Consider the following 24,668-nt stretch of genomic DNA (forward strand, 5'->3'; position numbering starts at 1 on the left):
CCCTGGAAGCCACTGGCTACAACAGATAATCACCGCAATTTTCAACTCCATATATAAGCTGGTATAGTATGACATGCCTCCTCCCACATCTTCCCAAGTTCTCCAATATAAACACATTTCTGGCTTATCATTCCTATGCAGTTAGGTATTACAATATTTAACTCTTGGATGATAACTGGCAGCGAAGAAACACTGACACCCAGAGGCCTAGATTGGTCAATTTCTAGTTCTACTGTCATTTGATCTTTGGAAAGCATCATTTTCAAATCTCATTCACTGATACTGTAAGCTGAAGAGGCAGACAGTATCAATTAGCCTCAAGATAGCTGTGGAATAACTAAGATGGAAGCTCTTCCATTATTAACTGATTGCCATGAAAATAATTTAGAAGATATGATAAATAAAATATTTAAGGCACAGCTCTATAACTCACTCTCATAATTTTTACCACTTAATGATATGACAGAAGCCTCCAGCTCATACCATGAGCAATCAATATTGAAATATGAAAACTAATTTTTAGAGACAAGGCCCTCTTTTGAGGAATCATTATCAAACTCAGGGTCCTAGATCTGCCACGTATAAGCTGGGTGGTATGCATTTTTAAACTGTAGAAGTAAAGATGACCCACCTCTGCACAGACAGGGTGGATTCCAATTGTGCTGTCCAGCTGCTTTTTGGTCAGTCCACATTTGAGTGCAGCTGCAAAGCCTTGTGTAACTTCTCCAGCATTTGGACCCAGTACGTGAAAGCCCACAACACGTTCCTAAGGTTAAAAAAAAAAAACAATAATGCAATTAAGCTGATTTTTCTCCCCTTCTCTTCCTACACAGCCTTAGAGCATTTCTCCAGTCTATTTCTTAAAAACGCAACTCAAAAACGAGCAGAGACTTTTATTTTTTGAGATGGAGTATCGCTCTTGTTGCCCAGGCAGGAGTGCAATGGCAATGGTGTGATCTCCGCTCACTGCAACCTCCGCCTCCCTGGATTCAAGCGATTCTCCTGCCTCAGCCTCAGCTGGGACCCTATAGGCACACGCCACCACGCCCGCCTAATTTTTTTGTATTTTTAGTAGAGACGGGTTTTGCCATGTTGGCCATGCTGGTCTCGAGCGCCTGATCTCAGGTGATCCACCCACCTCGGCCTCCCAAAGTGCTGGGATTATAGGTGTGAGCCACTGCACCTGGAAAAATGGCCAGAGACTTTAATGACTGCTACTAGCAGCTATTTAGCCTAAAGACTCCCCAACATGAACCAAAACAGAGAGTATGATGTTCACTTCAAGCAGGAATGAAGGGACAAGAAACAGCTACAAGTGATTACTCATTTTATGAGAAAAAATACAAAAGGCAAAAATACAAAAATTAGCTGGGCGTGGTGGTGCGTGCCTGTAATCCCAGCTACTCAGGAGGCTGAGGCAGGAGAATCGCTTGACCCAGGGAGTCAGAGGTTGCAATGAGCCAAGATCACGCCACAGCACTCCAGCCTGGCAACATAATGAGACTCCATCTCAAATAAAAAAACATAGAAAAGAAAACTATATATACGATTGTTTTTTATGTTAGCTGTGTCGCTCTTTATGGGTTATCCTAGTATATTCATTTGAATCTTTTTTGCAGAGGATTCAGGAATTTTTCTAAAACCCTTGGTTCTACCAAAAAACCAACCTGTAACTGTCCTACTGCCTAAAGCAGTAGTTTCCAAATAGGACACATGGCTTAATTATATTCCAATTTCAAGATTAAAACAATATCAGAGTTTACTAGGCTTTTAACATATAGGTTCTTTAACATCATTTATACTTTTACTGAGGTCATTTCTTTAAAAAATGTCAGCTAAGTTAAAAAGATCAGTTTTCTTAAGAGTCAATACACTACTTAAAGAGAATGTGTGTATATGTATACCTGTGTCCCAGGTTACAATGTGTGGCAGCAGTCAAAAAACTTTAAAAATATGAATTATCCAATCCCTCATTTCATACATATGGAAAAAAACCCTGTGAGGTATAAAGTTTGCTCACAGGCTTTCACAGGTGTCTGCTAAGAAAGTACTGTAATAGGCCGGGCACAGTGGCTCATGCCTATAATCCCAGCACTTTGGGAGACCAAGGCAGGCAGATCACCTGAGGTCAGGAGATTGAGACCAGCCTGGCCAACATGGTGAAACCCCATTTCTACTAAAAATACAAAATAGCTGGGCGTGGTGGTGGGCGCCTGTAATCCCAGCTACTTCAGAGACTGAGGCAGGAGGATCGCTTGAACCTGGGAGGCGGAGATTGCAGCGAACCGAGATCCCACCACTGCAGTCCAGCCCGGGCAACAGAGTGAGACTCCGTCTCAAAAAAAAAAAAGAAGTACTGTAATGTATTGCATATTGTACTCTTACACATATACACCCTGACAATTGGGGGTTTAGGGTATGAATAAAGTATATCTGTGGGAAGAACTACTAAGAAGCACTTAAAATACCTTAGATTTACATGTAAGAACACCAGACTAGTGTTACATGTAGCAGCAGGCAATCAAATCCTAGAACTCAATTAAGGGCTCTTTCTCAGTAGTGCCAGCTGCTGAGGATCAAATGTGCGTTGCTCCTGTTCTTTTTTGTTATTAATTATATTTAGATAGTCTATGACTTTATTGTTCCTCTTCTATAAACACAAACACAGACAGTTCTCAAGTTGTGCCTTTGGTTCCTTCACTCAGTAAGTTTTGGCTGCCTGTTGACTAAGTGCAGGGCTCTGTGCCAGTGAAGATGATGAGGGAGCAGGCAGTACAGCCAAGGTCCTTGCTGGCTGCTGATACCTGTTACCTGAGACAAATGGCAGGCGAAATACTGAAGGAATGCCATCTGCACCATGTGACCAACTAAGCTATATATTAAAAACTAAAGCCAGGTGTGGTGGCCCACACGTGTAATTCCAGCACTTTGGAAGGCCGAGGCAGGCGGATTACAAGGTCAGGTGTTCAAGACCAGCCTGGCCAACATGGTGAAACCCTGTCTCTACTAAAAAAATACAAAAATTAGCCGGTGTGGTGGTGCGAGTCTGTAATCCCAGTTAGTCGGGAGGCTGAGGCAGGAGAATCGCTTGAACCTGAGAGGCAGAGGTTGCAGTGAGCCAAGACAGCGCCACTGCACTCCAGGCTGGACGACAGAGCAAGACTCCATCTCAAAAAAAAAAAAAAAAAAAAAAAAAGAAAAACTAAATAAAATTATTGGAAATGATTGAGAATTGCACTTACATTGTCTTTAGTATTACAGATTATTTTTGCATAACATTTGTTGTTATCTCTTGATGGAATTGTCCATTCCAATGGCCAAAAGTAACTATGGTAAACCTAAAAAGATAAAAAAGCAAAATTTAGACCCATTATTTTAAACAGTAAGTCTGTCAAACATACCTGGTGCAAGACAGTGGAGACTCTTTAGTAAGTAGACTTTCATTAATAAAATTCATGGAATAGGAATCTGGTCAAAAGGTAAATGACTTTACACTCCTTGCTGTCAAGCACTTTTGCTATAAGCTCAGGCTTTAATTATGTATCTCAACCTCAAAAGAGTACACCCTAACTAATAACAAAAAAGAGTGAGGGGGCCGGGCGCGGTGGCTCAAGCCTGTAATCCCAGCACTTTGGGAGGCCGAGACGGGCGGATCACGAGGTCAGGAGATCGAGACCATCCTGGCTAATACAGTGAAACCCTGTCTCTACTTAAAAATACAAAAAACTAGCCGGGCGACGAGGCGGGCGCCTGTAGTCCCAGCTACTCGGGAGGCTGAGGCAGGAGAATGGCATAAACCCGGGAGGCGGAGCTTGCAGTGAGCTGAGATCCGGCCACTGCACTCCAGCCTGGGTGGCAGAGCAAGACTCCGTCTCAAAAAAAAAAAAAAAAAAAAGAGTGAGGGAATGACAGAAATAAGCCATTTAATTACCTGCTGTCTTACACTGAAAACACACACATATACAGACCTCAATACTATCTTGTTATCCAATGTGAATGACAGCTTGGGCAAAAAACAAGTAAGGTGCCAGGATCAATTATGGTAATTATCTAGTTCTCTTGCTAAATGCTTCCAAAAGACATTTCCTCCTTTGGCATTATTCACTAAAAGCAGTGAAGGAAGGAGACAGGGAAGGAATGAAGGAAGGAGGAAGGGAGGGAAGAAGGAAGGTTGGAAGGACAGCATCCTTACTGATGTAATTCCTGGTTGACTAAACGGATTTTTTTTCTCCTCCAGCTGCTACCCTCAGTTCAAAACATGATTCGCTACCTTTTATGACCAAATTGACTATGAAGACATAAGAAGTGTTCTTCCATGTTGTGATAAATTATGTAATTTTAAAAATAAACATGGGTTACAAAATTTAATGTACAGTATCATAGTATCACAATTATATAGGAAAAAAATTAAAGGAATCACCCCAAATTGCTAACAATTGCTGTGTTACAGATCTAAGTCCATGAGTAATTGTTTCCTCTTTCCCTTACATTTTTCAGTTTCTTCAACTCACATTATACTTCTATAACAAAAAAGCAAATTTAAAAACTTAAATATTATCTATCAAGAAATATGAAATATATATGAAAAATTTCCAATTTTAATTATATATGTATGTCATGTATATACACACTCATATAGGAAATCTATCTTCAAAAAATAATCTGAGAAACAATGAATTATAAAGATGTTTGTCATTCTATTTATAATAATGAAAAACTGTAAACAACCTAATCAAAGAATGGCTTAACAAATTATAACATAGCACCCCTTAAAAGAAGAATTACACATTTTTTTAAAAATGGAGATTTTAGAGAATTAAAGATAGGAAATGTTCATGACATAACATTACCATTAAACTTGGACCTAAAACTTTAACTTCATCAAACTTTGAAAAAAATTAAGACATACATACCCACACAATAATCACATATACATATATACATACATAAAATATAAAAACGCATCAAAATATTAAGAGAAAAACTGGAAGGAAATACACAAATATATTAATAGTAGTTATCTCTTCGTGAATTAAAATTTTCTTTTTGATATTTTCCTAATTTCGAAACTTCCTATAATAAAGATATACTTCTTCTTTTTTTTTTTTTTTTTTTTTTTTTTTTTTTGAGACGAAGTTTTGTGCTTATTGCCCAGGCTGGAGTGAAACGGCCCAATCTTGGCTCACCACAACCTCTGCCTCTCAGGTTCAAGCGATTCTCCTGCCTCAGCTTCCCAAGTAGCTGGGATTACAGGCATGCAACACCACACCTGGCTAATTTTGTATTTTTAGTAGAGATGGGGTTTCTCCATGTTGGTCAGGCTGATCTCGAACTCCCGGCCTCAGGTAATCCACCCACCTCAGCCTCCCAAAGTGCTGGGATTACAGGCGTGAGCCACCACGCCCAGCCAGATACATTTTTTTTTTTTTTTTTTTTTGAGACAGGGTCTTTCTCACTCTATCACCCAGGCTGGAGTGCAGTGACGTGATCTCAGCTCACTGCAAACTCTGCCTCCTGGGTTCATGCTATTCTCCAGACTCAGCCTCCCGAGTAGCTGGGACCACAGGTGCCCGCCACCATGCATGGCTAATTTCTTTTTGTATTTTTAGTAGAGACGGGGTTTCACCTTGTTAGCCAGGATGGTCTCAATCTCCTGACCTTGTGATCTGCCTGCCTTGGCCTCCCAAAGTGCTAGGATTACAGGCGTGAGCCACCGCACCTGGCCTCAGATATACTATTCTTATAATCAGAAAAAAATGTTAATATTGCGTTACTAATAGACCAACATATTACATGCTACTACCAATGCATGTCATAAAGTAAAAGATTATTAAGAGATTTAAAATAGGCTTTTATATAAAAAAAAATTGACTTATTCACAAACCTGGTCTTTCAGAAGGTTTTATTGGAACTTGCCCCCAAAATGATTTAAAATAGCAGTTCTTCTGGGTGGCATTATTTGTGTATATAGAAATAGTGTATTTCACGTGCATTTTCCTTGACTCCATGATAAAATGTGAGCAGAAAAGTTAGTACAAATTAGAGGGTAATGCTAGAAACAAATAGTACTAATGATCGGAGCAGTGGAAATGTTAATTTTTATTTTTTCTTTTCATTTTCCTATAATTAATCAAGAGAAATCAATAAATGTGATTTTTAAAATTAAAAGGAAATATGATTGGGCCAACTGACAGAATTAGAAAATGAAAGTTAAATCAGATAAAAATTATTATACCAATACTAAATTTCCTAAAAGTGGTAACTACATTATGGTTACATAAGAAAATGCCCTCATTCACAGAAATACACAATAAAGTATTTAGGGGTAAAAGAGCATTCAACTTACTCTCAAATGATTCACAGAAACACACACATACACAGAGAATGAGAAACTACTAAAAGTGTATAAAATAAATTGGCACAATGTTAGTAATATACGAATCTGGATAATGGGTATATGGAAATTCTTTGTACTCTTTTTCAACTCTTCTGTATACGTTAAAATTCTGAAGAAAAAAAAGTAGTGATATAACATAGGAGAAAAGAGGAAAAGAACTCACCTCAATATTTTCTTCCCCAAACTTCTCCACAGCTTTCTCCTCAGAAAGGCCACAAGCACCATATTCCAAAGGAGTAAATACAGTGGTTGGAACATTTTCATAGTCACACTGTTTAAAAATGGAGGTAAGGAGTTATAATAAGGCAAAGTTCTAACTTAAAAAAAGAAAGGTACACTTCAAGAAAGTTCAAAATTGACAAAGGAAATAAGAGTAATAAATTTCTACCAAAAGTATGTGAAGTCTCAATCCCAGATATTCTACTACATTGAGAACCATTAACTTATTTGAAAAGTTTAGTAAAAGTGTGAAGTCTAGTAAGACTATGAGAAAAAGATTCATGCAGCTTCTCTATCCATCAAATAACTGATGTTATCAACAATGACACGCTTTCTTTCCCCTTAATAAAGCAGCCAAAAATAATACTGGTGTACCCAAATCTGATAGTCTTGTATTATCAGTGATAAAAAAATTAAAAGACTTCTTTAAAACATCAATTAGGTAATACATATTAACAGCTATAAAACATTTTATCCTTTTGGCCCAATAATCCCACCTATAGAAATCTATAATAAGATTATAGATATAATTTAACATATAGATGATCTATTACTATATTTTACTATAATATACAATACTAACATAGTAATAGTCTGATATACAGAAAAGGCTACATGTATTAATTGAACATTGCTGTAATACTCAATAGTGGGAATGTTGGAGTAGCTTAAAAATCCCAATTAGGGCCGGGCATGGTGGCTCATGCCTGTAATCCCAGCACTTTGGGAGGCTGAGGCGGGTGGATCACCTGAGATCAGGAGTTCGAGACCAGCCTGGCCAACATGGTGAAATGCCATCTCTACTAAAAATAACAAAAATTAGCTGGGCATAGTGGCAGGCGCCTGTAATCCCAGCTACTTGGGAGGCTGAGGCAGGAGAATCGCTTGAACCTGGGAGGTGGAGGTTGCAGTGAGCCGAGATCGCACCACTGCACTATAGCCTGGGGGACAAGAGTGAGACTTCATCTCAAAAAAAAAAAGTAAAAAAAAAAAAAAAATCCCAATCAGAAAGTGATTCTGTAGTTCATACTCTTATAATGTAAAACTGCACTATGCAGCCATTAAAATGGTAAAGAAAACCATGAGGGAAAAAAGGTTAACTCTTAGGACTATATTCAAAGCATACTGTACGATGTTAATAGGTACAGAGGACAAGAGGATTCCATAGTCAAATGAACTTGTAAAGAGCTGGATTAAGCAAATAAATGAGTTCCTCTATCAGGTTTCTCAGAACCTTTAATATGCTGCTGTGAATTGTGAAAAAATATATTATGTAAATGCCAAGGGTTTATAATGCCATCTGGTAAAAGCCTAGCGGTTATACACAGAGGTGATCCAAAGTAACATTCTGCATTTAAAATAAGAGAAGTGCAATTCTCACTCTCTAAAACAGGGAGATAAAATCTTTAAAACATGCTCGCCTCTAGAAACAATAAATATAATCAATTTTCTCTAAAAAAAATACATAGACCCTTGGAATTCTAATTTAAAATAAAGGCAGACAATCACTTACACCACAATGGTGTATCAGGGACTAGATTCACCCTCCTGCTTTAAACAACTAGAAAACCAGACAAGGATGGAGCAACACTTTTTAAGACACTGACCAAGAGGCAGTGCAAGCCTGTGATCCCGGAGGGAAGGGAAACAAATGAGATGAGTCCTGTGACTGCTCCAGCTTACTGCTCAGAGGCAGTTTCTAAGCCTCAGTGCAGGGAGGGAGAGCTCAAACAGAGACCAGAGTCTTTCTTGTAAGTCAAGGTGGTTTCAAGTTGCAAGTCAGAAAACCAAAGCAGATGGAATTGCATGTGTAAAGAGAGTTCCTGAGGTCTACAGAGGTCTTCTTAGATTACGGCTGAGACATACAATAGTATGTCCAAGGAAACAAAAAGACTCATGAATTTCTGTTTTTTTGGAAACAAGGTCTTACTCTGATGCCCAGGTTGGACTGCAGTGGCATGATCACAGCTCACTGCAGCCTTGACCTCCCAAGTTCAGTTTATTCTTCCACCTCAGCCCTCTGAGTAGCTGGGACTAGAGGCACATGCCACCTCACCCATCTCATTTTTTGTATATTTTGTAGAGATAGGGTTTCGCCATGTTGCCCAGCCTGGTTTCAAATTCCTGGGCAAGTGATCCTCCTGCCTCAGCCTCCCAATGTGCTGGGTTACAGGTGTGAGCCACTGTGCCCAGCCATATCTTACTTTAAAGCACAACTCCATTCAATGATTTAGCTTTTTTTTTTTTTTAAGGAAACCACTGAGATATGAATTTAAGAATAAATTAAATGCATCCAATCTCAAGCTATATTGAGATACCCGATACGCAACAACTGCTACAATGCACACAAGATGTAATTCAAAGAGGCAGTCTTGTTAAATGTATTCTAAATTTTCTAAATAGTAGTATGAACCAACTGCTATTCCCTAAATAATCAATCTGGCATTCAATATCTTAACCCTCAATCCATTAATTCAAAATACGAGATTTTATTACATTACATCCCAAGTAACCCCAGGTCACAAATTTTGCTAGCATCACTCTTTGAGGTTCCCATTACTGTAACCAACTGAAACCATGATAAGGAAAAAATGGGTAACGCCAACATTATTTACAACTAATGTTTCTGGAATCCTTTTTAAAAAACAGCTGTCTTTATTCTTTTCTGGCCATCTAGTCCCATGAAACATACTGAAGAGTTTTAACATCCTATACTGGCTTTTAAAAAATCACTTTAAAATTTAATATAACATTTAATGTATTCAACATTCTAAGACAGATTATTTTCTAAGGACTGGGTAATAAGGCCTGAAGAGTGGTTTAAGCTGCTTTGCATACCGACACCATTACCTAAATCCTCAAGTCCTTTTATAGCCTAGATAAGTGCCATAAAAAGACTCAGAACATTTTATTTATATTGGTAATGATGACATAGATATAAAATGTAACTATTTAGAGTATATGGATATAAAGTACACTATTCAACAATAGTGCTGAAACCTATTAATCAAGTTCTTTTTATTCATAGTGTGAATCCAAGATGTCAATTTTCTTTTTTTTTTTTTTTAGACAGAGTTTTGCTCTGTAGCCATGGCAGGAGTACAGTGGCGCGATCTTGGCTTGCTGCAACCTCCGCCTCCCAGTTCCCGGTTCAAGCAATTCTCCTGCCTCAGCCTCCAGAGTCGCTGGGATTACAAGCATACGCCACCACGCATGGCTAATTTTTGTATTTTTAGTAGAGACGGGGTTTCGCCATGTTGGCCAGGCTGGTCTTGAACTCCTGACCTGGTGATCGGCCTGCCTCGGCCTCCCAAAGTCCTGTAATCACAGCCCTGAGCCACTGTGCGCGGTCGAGTGTCAGTTTTCATAATAAAGTCACAATGTACAGCAGCCTTAATAATATCTTGTCTGAAATACAGCTAATAAAGGACATCTAGGATGCCATCACCAAAATAACTAAATTAGTCAAGATCTGCAAAACTTCCCAAGTGCCCCCTAAATAAGGAACTGGGAGTATTGCTGACAACAGTATCTAACGAGCAACAAGCACAACACTCACCTTGACAGTGGAACCTGCATAGAGCCTCTGAGCCAGCAATCTTCCTGCCTGGATTGCAACTGGGGTGAGCTCCACCTTATCCTCCAATATATCGCCAATGGCATAGATGTAAGGCACATTGGTCTGTTCTTCATCTGTGACAGGTATTTTTCCAGTCCTGCAATTTTATACAGTTAAAAATAATCATTAATTACCATTATTAATTAAGGAGAACAAAATCCTCTGTTTTCCCAGGGAAGCCCAAAATTGTGACTCTAGCTGAGGGCAACGTTCTAATGTATTAAAAATATAACAAAACAGCTCAAAGGAACAAAATAGCTTTTCATGACAATTCTGGTCACTATTCTGAAAATCAAAGAAACAAGAAAACTAAGAAATTTTAGAATGGAAGAACTCCAACACAGTGGCTAAGAGTGAGGATTCTAAATTATAACTCCCCCCAAAATGGAAAAAGAAAACAAACAGGAAATACTAATGTGAATGGCACTGGAAGAGAAGTTTTCTAGTCGAGCTCTTCAACTATGGTAAAAATTAGCTTTAAAAAATCTAAAATTCAGCCAGGCACAGTGGCTCACACCTGTAATTCCAATACTTTGGGAGGTTGATGTGGGTAGATCACCTGAGGCCAAAAGATGGAGACCAGCCTGGCCAGCATGATTATAGGTGTGATGACAGGCACCTGTAATCCAGCTACCAGGGAGGCTGAGACACAAGAATTGCTTGAACCCAGGAAGCGGAGGTGGCAGTGACACGAGATTACACTACTGCACTCCAGCCTGGGTGACAGAGCGAGTCTCTGTCTCAAAAAAACAAACATACAAACAAAAAACTAAAATTCTATAATTGACCAACGCTGTAAATAACTGAAATAGTATTAAATATGACATAACAGACCAGGCACAGTGGCTCACACTTGTAATCCCAGCATTTTGGGAAGCCAAGGCAGGTGGATCACCTGAGGTCAGGAGTTTAAGATCAGCCTGACCAACAGGGCGAAACCCCATCTCTATTAAAAATACAAAAATTAGCCGGGCATGGTGGTGCATGCCTGTAATCCCAACTACATGGGAGGCTGAGGCAGGAGAATGGCTTGATCTCAGTGGGCGGAGGTTGCAGTGAGCCGAGATCACACCATTGTACTACAGCCTGGGAGACAAGAGAGAAACTCTGTCTCAAATAAAATAAATAAGTAAATAAATAAATATGATATAATAAAGGTTTTTTCTTACTTTTCATTTATCTTCACCCCTACAGTTTCTAAGCCAATTTTTCTTGTGCAAGCATCTCTTCCTATTGCCAGCAACACCTGAAAAATTATTAATATATTAGTGACTAATAACAAAAAGGCTTTGCATTTATTACTTAATCATATTTTTCTCTGCTTACTAAGCTAATCTGATCTCATTTTTCAAGCTCGGAAATAAGTATTTCACTAAGAAAATAATGCAAGAGTTTAAATAAATTTAAATCTTCAGAAAAAATCCTTTGAACATATATATTAGAAATTATTTTCCATTTCTTATTAGGAAAAAGAGAATTCATAATTAATAAACCTATCCAAGTTTAAAGACAACGACATCATAGTGTATAACCAAATTATTTTTTAAGTGGTTGTCTGGGGAGATGAAAGAAAACAACACAGGAAAGAAATTCTGGCTCATTTAAAAATTCTGTTGCCTTTGTATAGCCATTTGACTAATAATACTTTAAGTCATAGTGGAAAAAATCTGAAGCCATACCTTTACCAAAACAATTTTTTTTTTTTTTTTGAGACGGAGTCTTGCTCTGTTGCCCAGGCTGGAGTGCAGTGGCACAATCTCGGCTCACTGCAATCTGCGCCTCCTGGGTTCAAGCGATTCTTCTGCCTCGGTCTCCCGAGTAGCCGGGACTACAGGCGAACACCACCACGTCCGGCTAAATTTTGCATTTTCAGTAGAGACAGGGTTTCACCATGCTGGCCAGGATGGTCTCAATCTCTTGACCTCGTGATCCACCCGCCTTGGCCTCCCAAAGTGCTGGGATTACAGGCGTGAGCCAACACGCCCAGCCACCAAAACAAATTTTAATATTATATGTTACTGAGATGTCTTAGAATGGGCATAGAAACAGTACATTTGGAAATCACTAAGAGCCATTTTAAGTTCCTATAAGATACCCAATAAGCACGTTATTTGCTTTCTGATAAAGTATTAACCTGGGCCCATTCCTTACCGTATTATACTCTCCTTCAATGATTTCCTCACTATTGGTGGACTGAGCTACTACTCTGAGTCGGCCTGGTGTCCCCGCTTCAATTTGTTCAATCTGTAAGAGTGATGAAGTTTTACTGTGAAATAAGGACATTTATCAAGTTGGATTATCTACCTTCCCCTTCCATCTGGTTAACCCAAAGTTAAAATATAAAATCTTGCTTGATAGGTCTTTTATGTCCCATCTCCCTCACTTAACATTATCAGGATGATAAATGATTATCTCCTTCTTTTTCACTGCTCAATGTTGTTTGCTAGAAGGGCTTTCTTTTAAAGAGTTCTCAAACAATAAAATTCAGAGAAAAATGGGGGGAAAAAGCAAGCTACACAAAGCACACTACCATCCCTAAAATCAAACCAATGAATTACTGCTTTTCCCAGGTTTCTATCTTGTGATTCACCCAGAACCATTAATCCCACGAAGGGCAACTGTTGCCCAAACTCAGAGATTCTCTTTTGACTACAGATGCTCAGCTTTCATTGACAACAAAGGATAGATTAAATTAGAGTAGGTCAATAGTGATATGGGTAACAGCTAGAAAGTCTTAAAAATCGGAGTGGGCAAGGAGATGTGGGTGTTTATCAGAACCAGGGGGTGTTTTCAGTTGTTAAGGATGTAGAAAGAAATGAGCAAGCCCTGATACTTGAGTGATGGCAGATGAGAATAAATGTATCAACCCGCTACACATAGATGTCAACGACAACCTATAGACTAGGTTTAATGACTTAGAAACCCACCTGGAAAACTATCCAGGGTTATTTTATTTGACACCAATAAATAATAAAAATTTCCTTCCTGAATTCCCTTTCCTTCTTATATAGTTAAATAAGCCTCTCTGAACATACTGGAAAAGTCTTTCTTATTTAACTTTAATTAAAATGTTCTAATCCTTGGAAAAGAGCTTAACTGGTCCATTGCTTAAGATTAGTTTGGAAACATTAAGGGCCTCATTCCACCTCCACCCTTATTCACTTTTGTACTTCAATCAGGCCTTTTTTGTATCTAGAACAATATTTCTTCCCACAGAGCCTTTCTACATATACTACATTCTCTGTAAAAAAATGTACCCTCTCCCCACTCTCCACAGAAGGTTCCTTCCATTCGGTCATTTTATAATACAGCAAGAGTTTAATACCCAGCTGTGGGAATCAGATACTCTGGTAACCCTATTTTACTAGGAATAGTCCACCAGGTTTTCAAAAGGGTCCACAACTCCCCAAATGTTAAAAAAATATATATATAGGAAGATGTTACTTTCTATCAGTACTGCATATACATACAACTATTGTTTACTGTTGTTATGAATCATAGCTCTACTGCAAATATAGCATATATACCTCTACTGCTACAGGCCAGGCGCAGTGGCTCAAGCCTGTAATCCCAGCACTTTCGGAAGCTGCTCTGGGAGGACCACTTGAGGTCAGGAGTTGAAGATCAGCCTGGCCAACATGGTGAAAGCCCTCTCTACTAAAAATACAAAAATTAGCCAGGTGTAGTGGCACGCACCTGTGGCCCCAGTTACTCAGGAGGCTGAGGCAACAGAATCGCTTGAACCTGGGAGGCAGAGGTTGCAGTCAGCCGGGATTGGACTACTGCACTCCAGCCTGGGTGACAGAGCCAAACTCCGTCTCAAAAAAAAAAAAAGTAAAAATAAAAAACAGCTACAGTAATCAAGCACTGACAGCTTCCAGGAAATTTGTGCCTTAATCTTCACAACAATATTATGAGATAGATTCACTTTAGACTTACTCTCTACCAGGTACTTTTCTAATTACTTTGTAAGTGTTGGCTAATGCAATTCTCACAAGAATTGTTAGATGCTGTTATCAACCTCATTTTACAGAAGAAACAGGTTCAGAGAGGTAACTCTTCCAAAGTCATAGAGCAAGAAACTGGCAGAATAGTATGTGAATTCAGGTCGTTCCAATCCCAAAGTTCATATTCTTATCTATCAGCATTAGGAGATCCATAGTCACATACACAACTCAAGTCAACTCACTGAGAGATGAAAAAAAAATGACAACTATAATTCCTTAAGTTTAACAAAATAGTCCCACCATTTTCCCTGCACTAGAGAAAATTATCTATTAGTCTGAGACGTACACTAAGTGTTCAATTTTGTCGCTCTTATGTATCAAAACATTTCTGACAATGTTAACAAATCCCAGGTGTGACTTGGCATAGTATCAGATCTTTTCAAAAGATTAAAAGAGCGAAAAAGGTTAGTACACATAAATAAATGAGATAAGCGGGATGCCAGAAGTATGTAGTGTTTATGTTGAGACTGTACCATATACCAAGGGGGAAATGTCCTATGGGGAGCCAGGGAGTGCAGGTAGGGTCTAGTCTTGAAATCTTATTTAAATCTCTGGTGCATATGAAGAAACAAAATATTAACAGACCAAAGATGACAAAGGAATGCATAAAGGAAAGCGTTAAACAGAAGAGAACAGAAGAAAACCAAAAGTGAGAAAGTTGACAAAGGAAGACATTATTAATCTATAAATAAGAACAAAGCTATATAGGTGTTTAGATGGTAGGGAGGTACAAGTTTATATACCAGCATACAGCAGTAGGGGAATCAGCATTCCTGATGGTTTATAATGCTCAAAGGATGCTTCCACCACCAACTCAACTCTCTTTTTGCCTTTTACCATGACTGTAGAATCAACAAACCTACAGGCAAACCCACTTACTTTAATTGGTACAAACTGTCTTATAAACTTGATGCCATGTTCTTCCATGTGTTCACCAATTTTGTTGGCCATGTCCTGGTCAAATCCTCTAAGAAGAATGGACCTAACCATAACAGTGACATCTAAACCAATACCAGCAAGAAATCCAGCACACTCCAAAGCGACATAGGATGCTCCAACGACCAGGGTCTTACCCGGGCAGTAAGGCAAGGAGAAAAGATCATCACTGGAAAAAGAAAAAAAAAAAAAAGAAAGAAAGAAAGAAGAAAAAAAAAGTTCCTATATGAATAATTACTAAATCCAAGTACACATTTTTACTTTGATAAGAACATACTTTCAAGATGATAAACATTCTACTAGCTACACACATGAATACATGAGAAGGTTTTATAATTCTTAGATACCCTTTCTTGCCACTCAGTTGCTTTGGGAGTAGCTCAAGCTACCCATAGCTAAACACAGCAAACTGTGTGACTTCTGATATTAGTCAGTTAGTCCAATTCATCTTCACACTAAATGATTTTGAACTGTTTGGAATAAATCATAGATTTGCAGACCCTAACCTCCATCCTCATGCCACCATTCAGCTCTCTCTGAGGTGGAAAAACCTGTGTTACTTGTCTTCAGCTGAAACATCAATTATTATTAAGAATGTGGACAAGAACAGGGGGGAAAAAAACTTTCAATATCTTATAATATAAAAGTCAACTATAAAAAGTAGAACCTGACAAAAGTCTTCTAGTTGAGCTAGGGACACAGAGATCATAAAAGCATTGTTAGAGAATGAGTTTTTAAAAAATATCAGAAGGGGGCCTGCTATTGTCTGAATGTCTATGTACCCCCAAAATGCATAGATTAACATCCTAAACCCCAAGGCAATGATATCAGGGGTGGGGCTTTTGGGAGGTGATTAGGCCATGAGGGCAGAGCACTCATGAATGGGGCTAATGGCCTCATAAAAAATGCCCCTGAGACCTACCTCTCCCCCTTCCACCATGTGAGAAAGGATAAAAGCATATACCAAAAAGAGCCTTAAGGAGAAGAGTAACACAATCAGCAACTCCCGAGCAAAAAGGATCCAAGAAGTCACATTTACCAACACTCTGCCTTAATGACTTCATAATTGAAAGCTCCTGAACAATGTCACCAGTGTTACCATTTGACAGGCAAAAATAAACCACACAGCAAAACATCTCCTTGCTTGACTCATTTCAGGAGGTCCTTCTACACTGACACTGTAACCATTCAAACAGCACTGAGTAGGGTCTACATTCTGATAAATCTAAATGACCTGCCAGCCTTTAATTCTTTTAGCAGCCACTCTGCAAGGGTTAAAGGGTAAAATATATGATCCTCATTTTACAAAATCTAAATGTATATATGTATCATACCTATTTTACAAAATGTGAATATCCATTGATTACATACTTACATACTCATACATGCATAAATTTCAAATACAAATGCAAATATAAATCTATACTTGTATGTTAGTGATACTAATTCTGTGTAGCAAGATGACCAATGTTTGGTTTTCAATATTTAAAATGTTCTCCTTTAAAATCATTTTTCCTTTTTCTCTCTCCCAAACCCCTGCCCCCAGAGAGGGCACAATGTGGCAAAGAAATCTGTCTGAAGTCCAAAAAATTGACGACATGGGTTTGAAGAAAAATGTGAAAGCAAAATCCACAATAGGTTTTTCTTTTCCATCCTGCTTTTTTTCTTTACCTGCTAATGCAGTATTCTTTGTCACCAGGGATGCCCAAGTAACGTGGTCTTTCACCAGTGGCAATGAGAAATCTCTCTGCTGAATAAATTTTTTCTTTGCCTTTATTATTTGTTGCCTACAAAGGAACCAATATGAAAACCTTATTAAGTAATCATTCCTCAGAATTGTAAACTTCATAGTTAACAAAGGCCATTCACTACATTGTCTCATTTCATCCTCATAATGAGGACAATAATATAGTAAAAAGGATAAATTAAGACTGAGTAGTTAACAGACTTGCTCGAAGTCACAATGCTAGTAAGTGCCAGAGCCAAACCTCAAATCCAGGTGGTCTGGTCCAGTACGCTTACATTTTACCATACCTCCACACAAGGCCCCATAGGATGATATGACAGCAAAATCACCAAACTAGATAGTCTGGGTCACAGTGGCTATTACTTTTATTATAATACTTTAACATTTTCCAGCCAAAGCTTTAAAAAAAAAAAAACAAACTAGTCAGGATGTCACATAATTACCTTAATCCTGTGAGGACCAATAAACTGCCCGTAAGCATTCTCATAGACAACTTTTTTCTCCCGCAGTGCTACTCGGTAGCCCCAATTCAAAGAGCCAATGTGATTCTGTACAGCTTCTATCATTCTGTCCCAATCATGCTTAACTGTATAAGAAAATAAGACAAAATCTTGTTTGGCTTTTCAACTCCTGGCAAAGATCATTTCTCAATAATCACTCAAGTGAAATACAAGGAGCAGAGCTCTAAAAGGCAATCTAAAAGAGCAAATCCTCCATTTTGAGCACATATGCCACTTTTTCATCTTCAAATATTCTTTCTCTTTTATAAGACTAATACAGTTAAATAATACAAGACAGATCTCCTGACAATTTTAAACTAAAATAACAATACACAAACTTTTCCCTTCTTTATCTAGAAATGAACTTGAATTTTACTGATTTCTGGGATATATTAAGGCTTAGGATTCTCTGTTTGTAAGAAAATCCAAGAGATTCTGATGTAGCCAAGTATGGAGTTACTAAACTAGTAACAATGTTTATGCCAGGGACTGGCAAACTGAAACCATGGGCCAATCCAGCCCATCACCTTTCTGTAAATAAAGTTTTATTAAAATACAGCCATGCTTATTTATTTCAATATTTTCTAGTGCTACTTTCACACTACATGGGCAGAGTTAAGTAGCTACTAGAGACCCTATGCCCCAAGAATCCTAAAATATTTACCATCTAGCCTTTTATGGAAAAAATTCACTGACAGTTCATTTAGACAGAATTTTAAGAGTCTATCACATTTCCCTCCAAACTCCCATATCTCATCAAAGAGAAAACATTTTTATTCTTTTTGATTCTATCATAATTAAATTAATCCTCAGGGCACTAAAGTAATATTAAATTTCAAAGGATAAAAATCAACCCTTGGGTATTCAAATAATCTCTCTTTTTTATTCCTCGCCCAGACAGAATCTTGCCCTGTTGCCCAGACTGGAATGCAGTGGCTCAACCTGGGCTCACGGCAACCTCTGACCCCCCAACCCCAGGGTTCAAGCTATTCTCGTGCCTCAGCCTCCCAAGTAGCTGGGAGTACAAGTGTGGGCCACCACGCCCAGCTAATCTTTTGTAATTTTAGTAGAGACGCAGTTTTGCCATGTTGGCCTGGCTGGTCTCAAACTCCTGACCTCAAGTGCTCTGCCCACTTCAGCCTCCCAAAGTGCTGGGATTACAGGCATGAGTCATTGCACCCAGCCTCAATAATCTCTTCTTTAGAGACAGGGTCTCACTCTATTGCCCAGGCTGGAATGCAGTGTACAATCAATCATAGCTCACTGCAACCTCGAACTCCGGGGCTCAAATTATCCCCCTGCTTCAGCCTCCTAAGAAGCTGGGACTATAGGAGAGGGCTTCCATGCCCAATTAATCTTTTTTTTTTTTTTTAGAGACAGGGTCTTGCTTTGTTGCCCAAGGTAGTCTTGAACTTCTGGTCTCAAACTTATCCTTCCCCTTGGCCTCCCAAACTGTCGGGATTACAGGCATGAGCCACCTGGCCCAATAATCAATATCTTATAAACGACTAGGGAAATAAATAAGATACAGGTAAATATACTCTGGTGGTAGGCAGAAGACAGGTCCTAGGGCAGCTGTGGTTTAGAAAGAAGAAGAGAATCAACATATATTGAAAGCTTCTCTCATTGAAATGAGAAATGTGAGTCTCTAATTCAGTGGGCAAGTAGACTGGCTATACGGTAAGTGTTGAAAACAGGCTTACAACACTTACTGGCCAGCCTCTGGAAGTGGGAATGACAGCACAAAAAACTGATTTATAGTCTCCAAGAGAACAGATAGATCATGGATATTGAATTCATATGATCATAATATGTTAGAATTAGAGCGAACCTTAAGAGATTGGTTCAACTGAAAGAAACAAAAAAAAGTAACTGCAGATGCCACTGTGGTTATGGTTCTAGAGGACCAGGTAGCTTGTGGGTGGGGAAGGCTGCAGGAAGGTTGGACTAACCTGCCTGCCTGGCCTGTCTACCACCACTACAAAAGTCTCAGGACTTGCTGTTTCTCTACTAGGAGTGGAATAGAATAGTATATAACTCACCTACACATGCTAATCATCTAAGCTGCAGTCATTACCAATGTTTTACAAAATTTCTTCTTATATCCCTCCCTCTCTTAAGGATCTGAGCAAACAGTGTGATCCCAACATTATAAAGCTTTAAAAGTTAGTGATTTTCTAAGATTCTAGACTTGGAAAAGGTACTATTATCTTAAGTAGGAAGTAAAAGCATCAAGAAAAGAAGCATAAGTAGTTTGAGTGACAGCAAAATTTTTCCAAGCATGTATTTATGCCTTTACATTTAATACACAATTAAAACCCTGAAAAAGCCACAAAATAGTTTAACTTGGCTACCGGCTGGAGTATTTTCCCTCAAATGCTCCATAATGCATAGGTCTCAAACCTCAAATCAGATACGGGTTGGAGTTTCACTCTTCACAACAGAGTGGCATATGTCATAAATTAGCCAGGAAGCTATGCCAAATCTCACTTTATTCTTCTACTAGATAATGCAATCTACTTTCTAAAATTAACGATTCTGCCGGGCATGGTGGCTCACGCCTGTTAATCCCAGCACTTTGGGAGGCCAAGGCAGGCGGATCACGGGGTCAGATCGAGACCATCCTGGCTAACAGGGTGAAACCCCGTCACTACAAAAAATACAAAAAATTAGCCGGGTGTGGTGGCGGGCGCCTGTAATCCCAGCTACTCGGGAGGCTGAGGCAGGAGAATGGCGTGAACCCAGGAGGCAGAGCTTGCAGTAAGCCGAGATGGCGCCACTGCACTCCAGCCTGGGTGACAGAGCGAGACTCTGTCTCAAAATAAATAAATAAATAAAATTACATTAACAATTCCAATCTCTTCAACTCGTCTAGGGTTTCTAGAGTACTCTAAATATTTTTAATCCAACAAAGTCTAACCACCCCCTCCTCAACAAACAACCCCCACCCCCTACAATATTGGCTCATGAAACAAGACTTCTTTGGAGGAAGAAAAATGCAACAGCTTCAAAAGAGAGCAAATGCAATTAGTACTTCCTTACAAATTATAAACATTGTATGATTTCTCACAAACACTACATGACAATATATTCAAAAGAATTCTAATTTTATATTATAGAAATACCATAATCCAAATGCAGTATCTGTTGTTACCATAACTGTGTAAATACTTGACAAAGGATAACTCCAGTGATTATATCCATCAAAAATGTAAACAATAAAAACAACTAGGCTATTTGCTCTCTTCGTGAAAATTGATGATGCATTACAAAGACTGCAGCTCAAACCCCCAAAAGCACAAACAGAAGAGTAGCTTTTCCCTCTCATACCTGTCTCCTCGACTTTCCATCCATAGTTTCGAGAGTCTTGTAAGGCTTGTCCTAACAAAGCTGCTTGATGCATCAGTTTTTTAGGTATGCAACCCACATTCACACATGTTCCTCCGAGACCTACAACAACATTGAGAAAGCAGTTTATAGCCTGCTTTCCAAGCCTTACAAATATTCAAAGAACAAAGTCAACAATTTTTACAACTCTAAGAAATATTGTATTACATTTGCTTAATGTGGCCAATAATAAAGTTTATTCCTAAATCTTACAACATTCGTCAGTTCAGAGACCCTTACATACCAAACACGGTAACGTCATCCTAAAACGAAACAAAAAGAGGGGCAGATTTCCACGATTTCCATATACTTCAAAGATACAAAATTAATTGATTGTTGATAAAGATGCCAGAAATTGAAATTTTACTATGTACACAACCCTATATAGATGACCCGACTTACGATTTTTCTCTTCATGTTGATACCCATACACCCATACTGTGTTTCACTTTCAGTACAGCATTCAATAAATTATATGAGATATTCAACACTTTATTATAAAATAGGCTTTGTGTTAGATGATTTTGCCCACTGTAGGTTAATGTAAGTGTTCAGAGCATGTTTAAGGTAGACTAGGCTAAGCTATGATGTTCAGGAGGTTAGGTGTACTAAATGCATTTTCGACTTGTTTTCAACTTACAAAGCATTTTATCAGGATGTAGTCCCCCACTGTAATTCAAGCAGCATCTGCACTTGCCATTGAATCTATGCACAGAGGTAACTGATAAAGGCGTTGTTATCCTGGGCGATTAGAGTGCAGTGGTTCTTAAACTACACATAAAATTTGGTGTATATGGGCCAGACGTGGTGGTTCATGTCTGTAATGCCAGCACTTTGGAGGCCGAGGTGGGTGAATCATTTGAAGTCAGGAGTTCAAGACCAGCCTGGCCAACATGGTGAAATCCCGTCTCTACTAAAAGTACAAAAAATTAGCCGGGCGTGGTGGTACATGTCTGTAATCCCAACTACTCAGGAGGCTGAGGCAGGAAAACTGCTTGAACCCAGGAGGTGGAGGTTGCAGTGAGCCGAGATAGCGCCACTGCACTCCAGCCTGGGCAACAAAGCGAGACTCCATCTCAAAAAAAATTTTTTTTTGGTGTATATGTGCATTTTTTTAAGGAGGTGGCCTACAGCATTCACTTGGTTTTTTAAAGGATGCATAACTTCCCTTGCTCCCTAAAAAAAAACTTTAGTATCCCTAAGCTTAAAGAACATGGTGACAGCTTGTTTCCATTAGAACAAAACACAGGCAGGTGACCAAAATGACGTGAGTTAAGAGTGAAAGATGGCAACAGACTTCACAGCTCAAAGTCGGTCCTCTGAGCAGAATGCTACCAGCGTCTCTCTGGAATATAAACTTCACAGGTCAGAAGGGGGAATACCTAGCAACAAGAGCAGTGTCTGACACAGATTGACACATTAAATGTCTGCTGAATGGATGAATTGGAAATTGTGACATCGCCTTATCTGGACTTCCTGCTTCTTGGTTCCTTCTAATGCAAGGAGCCAAGTAATCTTTAAAAAATGTTATATTATCATATGGCTCCCCTGCCTTAGAGTCTTCAAAAGCTCATTTATATGCTCTGATTAGTCCAATTTAGTCCAAATTATATGCTTCGATTAGTCCAAATTCCCTATCTGGGCCTACAAAACCCTCGATAGTGACACCTGCCTTCCTCTCTGGTCTCACCTCACACTACCACCTCCAGCTCCCATTATCTATGCCACAACCATGAAGGACTCTTACCTACCTCAGGGCCTTTGTATGTGCTATCCTCGAAGAAAGAGAAGCTGCCTGGAAAGTTCTGCCTCACCTTTTGACAGCTGGCTCATTCTCATACTTCGGCCTCTTCTAAATGTCACCTCTTCAGATGCCTTCCTTGATAATCTTCTCAAAGTTAAACTCTCCTTTATCCACTTCATCTCTATGCCACTATATAATTTTTTCAATACCACTTACCACAACTCCTAAAGTTCTTATGTATCTTTTGTCTCCCCACTTAGAATATAAGCTCCACAAGGGCAGGAACTTTGAATGTGCCAAGTTCACTGCTATATCATCACTGCCGTGGTTCATAATAGATGTTTAATAAATATTTGTTGAATAAATGAATAATGAATATATAATTCATCAAGACTCAGAAGCAGTAAGGGCTAGGCAGTAAAGTATCTGATTCCAGTTTTGTTCAATGTAGGAGGCAGATTTAAAACAGAAATCCACATATGAAAAGTTTAAATTTTCAGTTATTAAGCCCCTATATATGCTAGATTACTCAAATATTTACCTTTAAATCATAGCTTGTAGACAAGGTTTCTACTTCTTGACTCTGCCAAAGAACCTAAATTTTTAGCATTTAATCTGATCCATTTTAACTTGGCTCAAATAAAAGATATATATGTTTTGGGGCTGGTTTTTCTTTAACTTAGTTTTTGATTTTTTAAATTAGGCTTTAGGAGCCAGTTAGATTATTGCCAGGGGAAAACTACTTCGGCAACATCACTTCTAGAGTATTTTAAAAGCTTACCCCATCTAGTTCCAAGAGGGGTGGGAGTGACAAAGTCCAGGACCATCACCTTCTTGCCATATTGGGCTGCCTCCTGGAAAATAAAATTATTGAAGTGAGTTGAAAAGGTTAACATGACAGATTGGAAATGAGCTGTTAAAAATCCATGATTTTTTTTTAAGCTATAGAACTTAAAGCATAACGAGTAATTAATACCTGGGTACTTCACACACATCATGATGATTAATTCAACTCCAGGATAAAAATTAACAGATATTCAGATAGTTGTGAGAGTAGATTTTAAAATTATGCATAATAGAGTAGTAAAATTGTTAGAATCAGCTGGAAACCTTAGACTTCTCACATAACTCCATTCAAACAATAACAGATTAAGCAATACCTGAAAAAAGAAAGTGGCCATTTCCAAGCAAGTTGCCAAGTAGCTGAAAAAGTAGGTTTACTGACAGTCTACAGCCCTTAATGCAACCTGTATCCTATAAGGTGATATTTTAAACATCATTTTAAAGTTTAATCTAATTTGGTTTCTAAAGCATAATACTGAAGAAGTTTTTCTTCTGTATTACAAGATTTCCTAAAAATTTCACATGAGGAGCTCATTAAAAAGTTGACAATATCTATGATGTTTCCAAATCTATTTTGAGGGAAGGAAACAAGAGTTAGAAGTTTGTTTTGCAGGGTATCTTTTCTTTCTCAGAGAATAAGCTTTGTATATTGGCAACTAGACCTCCAAAGGTTATTTGAAAGGACTGAGTCTACATGTCTTTCAAACACACCATCACTGGAGTAAAACACATCAGGTATTATTCCTGAATTACTTTCAGCAAAGCACTGCTTCATGCCAGTCTGTCCCTAACTTGGGGAACTTCTACCCATTACTGATTCAACACAAGCTACACCTTAGGGAAGTATAACCACTTCATCTTTTAAAGGAACCTGTTGGGTAAGGATGACAGGCCCAAGGGGTCCTCACATGGGAAATTTATCTTAATTTAGGACCAGGAGCCACACTCCTAAACTTCTTTATTTATACATCCTCTTTCCAATCACCCTCAGACCACAGAGTTAGTGGTTATTAACCTCACATACACAGAAAGCAAATCATTTTTAATAAACGGGTTTAAGAAACCCAATTGCTCTCCATCTTTTTTTTATACTGGAGAGAAGGGGTTATGAACAGGGAAATCATTCAAGTGAAAAAGACAAATATTAATTAAGAAATATATTTGCTTAATTTCAAACCATTTCCACACAATACCCATATATATATATATATATATATATATTTATTTTTTTTTTTTTTGAGACAGAGTTTTGCTCCTGTTGCCCAGGCT

General features: G+C 38.5%; 1 protein-coding gene across 7 annotated transcripts in view; it reads right to left on the reverse strand.

Moving 5' to 3' along the window:
- TXNRD1 (thioredoxin reductase 1) overlaps positions 1-24,668 on the reverse strand; it is a 62,841-nt gene that overhangs the window by 12,080 nt on the left and 26,093 nt on the right. For all 7 annotated transcript variants that reach the window (XM_010357294.2, XM_010357298.2, XM_010357295.2 and 4 more), the window contains 11 exons: positions 23,338-23,410; positions 20,756-20,875; positions 17,369-17,511; positions 16,850-16,965; positions 15,122-15,347; positions 12,387-12,479; positions 11,405-11,481; positions 10,176-10,332; positions 6,561-6,668; positions 3,243-3,338; positions 632-766 (listed from right to left, as the gene is read on the reverse strand). In XM_010357294.2, the coding sequence (XP_010355596.1) occupies positions 632-766; positions 3,243-3,338; positions 6,561-6,668; positions 10,176-10,332; positions 11,405-11,481; positions 12,387-12,479; positions 15,122-15,347; positions 16,850-16,965; positions 17,369-17,511; positions 20,756-20,875; positions 23,338-23,410 (1,344 nt within the window). The remainder of the gene's footprint in view (positions 1-631; positions 767-3,242; positions 3,339-6,560; positions 6,669-10,175; positions 10,333-11,404; positions 11,482-12,386; positions 12,480-15,121; positions 15,348-16,849; positions 16,966-17,368; positions 17,512-20,755; positions 20,876-23,337; positions 23,411-24,668) is intronic.

The sequence above is a fragment of the Rhinopithecus roxellana genome, chromosome 10 (genome assembly GCF_007565055.1).
Source record: "Rhinopithecus roxellana isolate Shanxi Qingling chromosome 10, ASM756505v1, whole genome shotgun sequence".
Lineage (NCBI taxonomy): Eukaryota > Metazoa > Chordata > Mammalia > Primates > Cercopithecidae > Rhinopithecus > Rhinopithecus roxellana.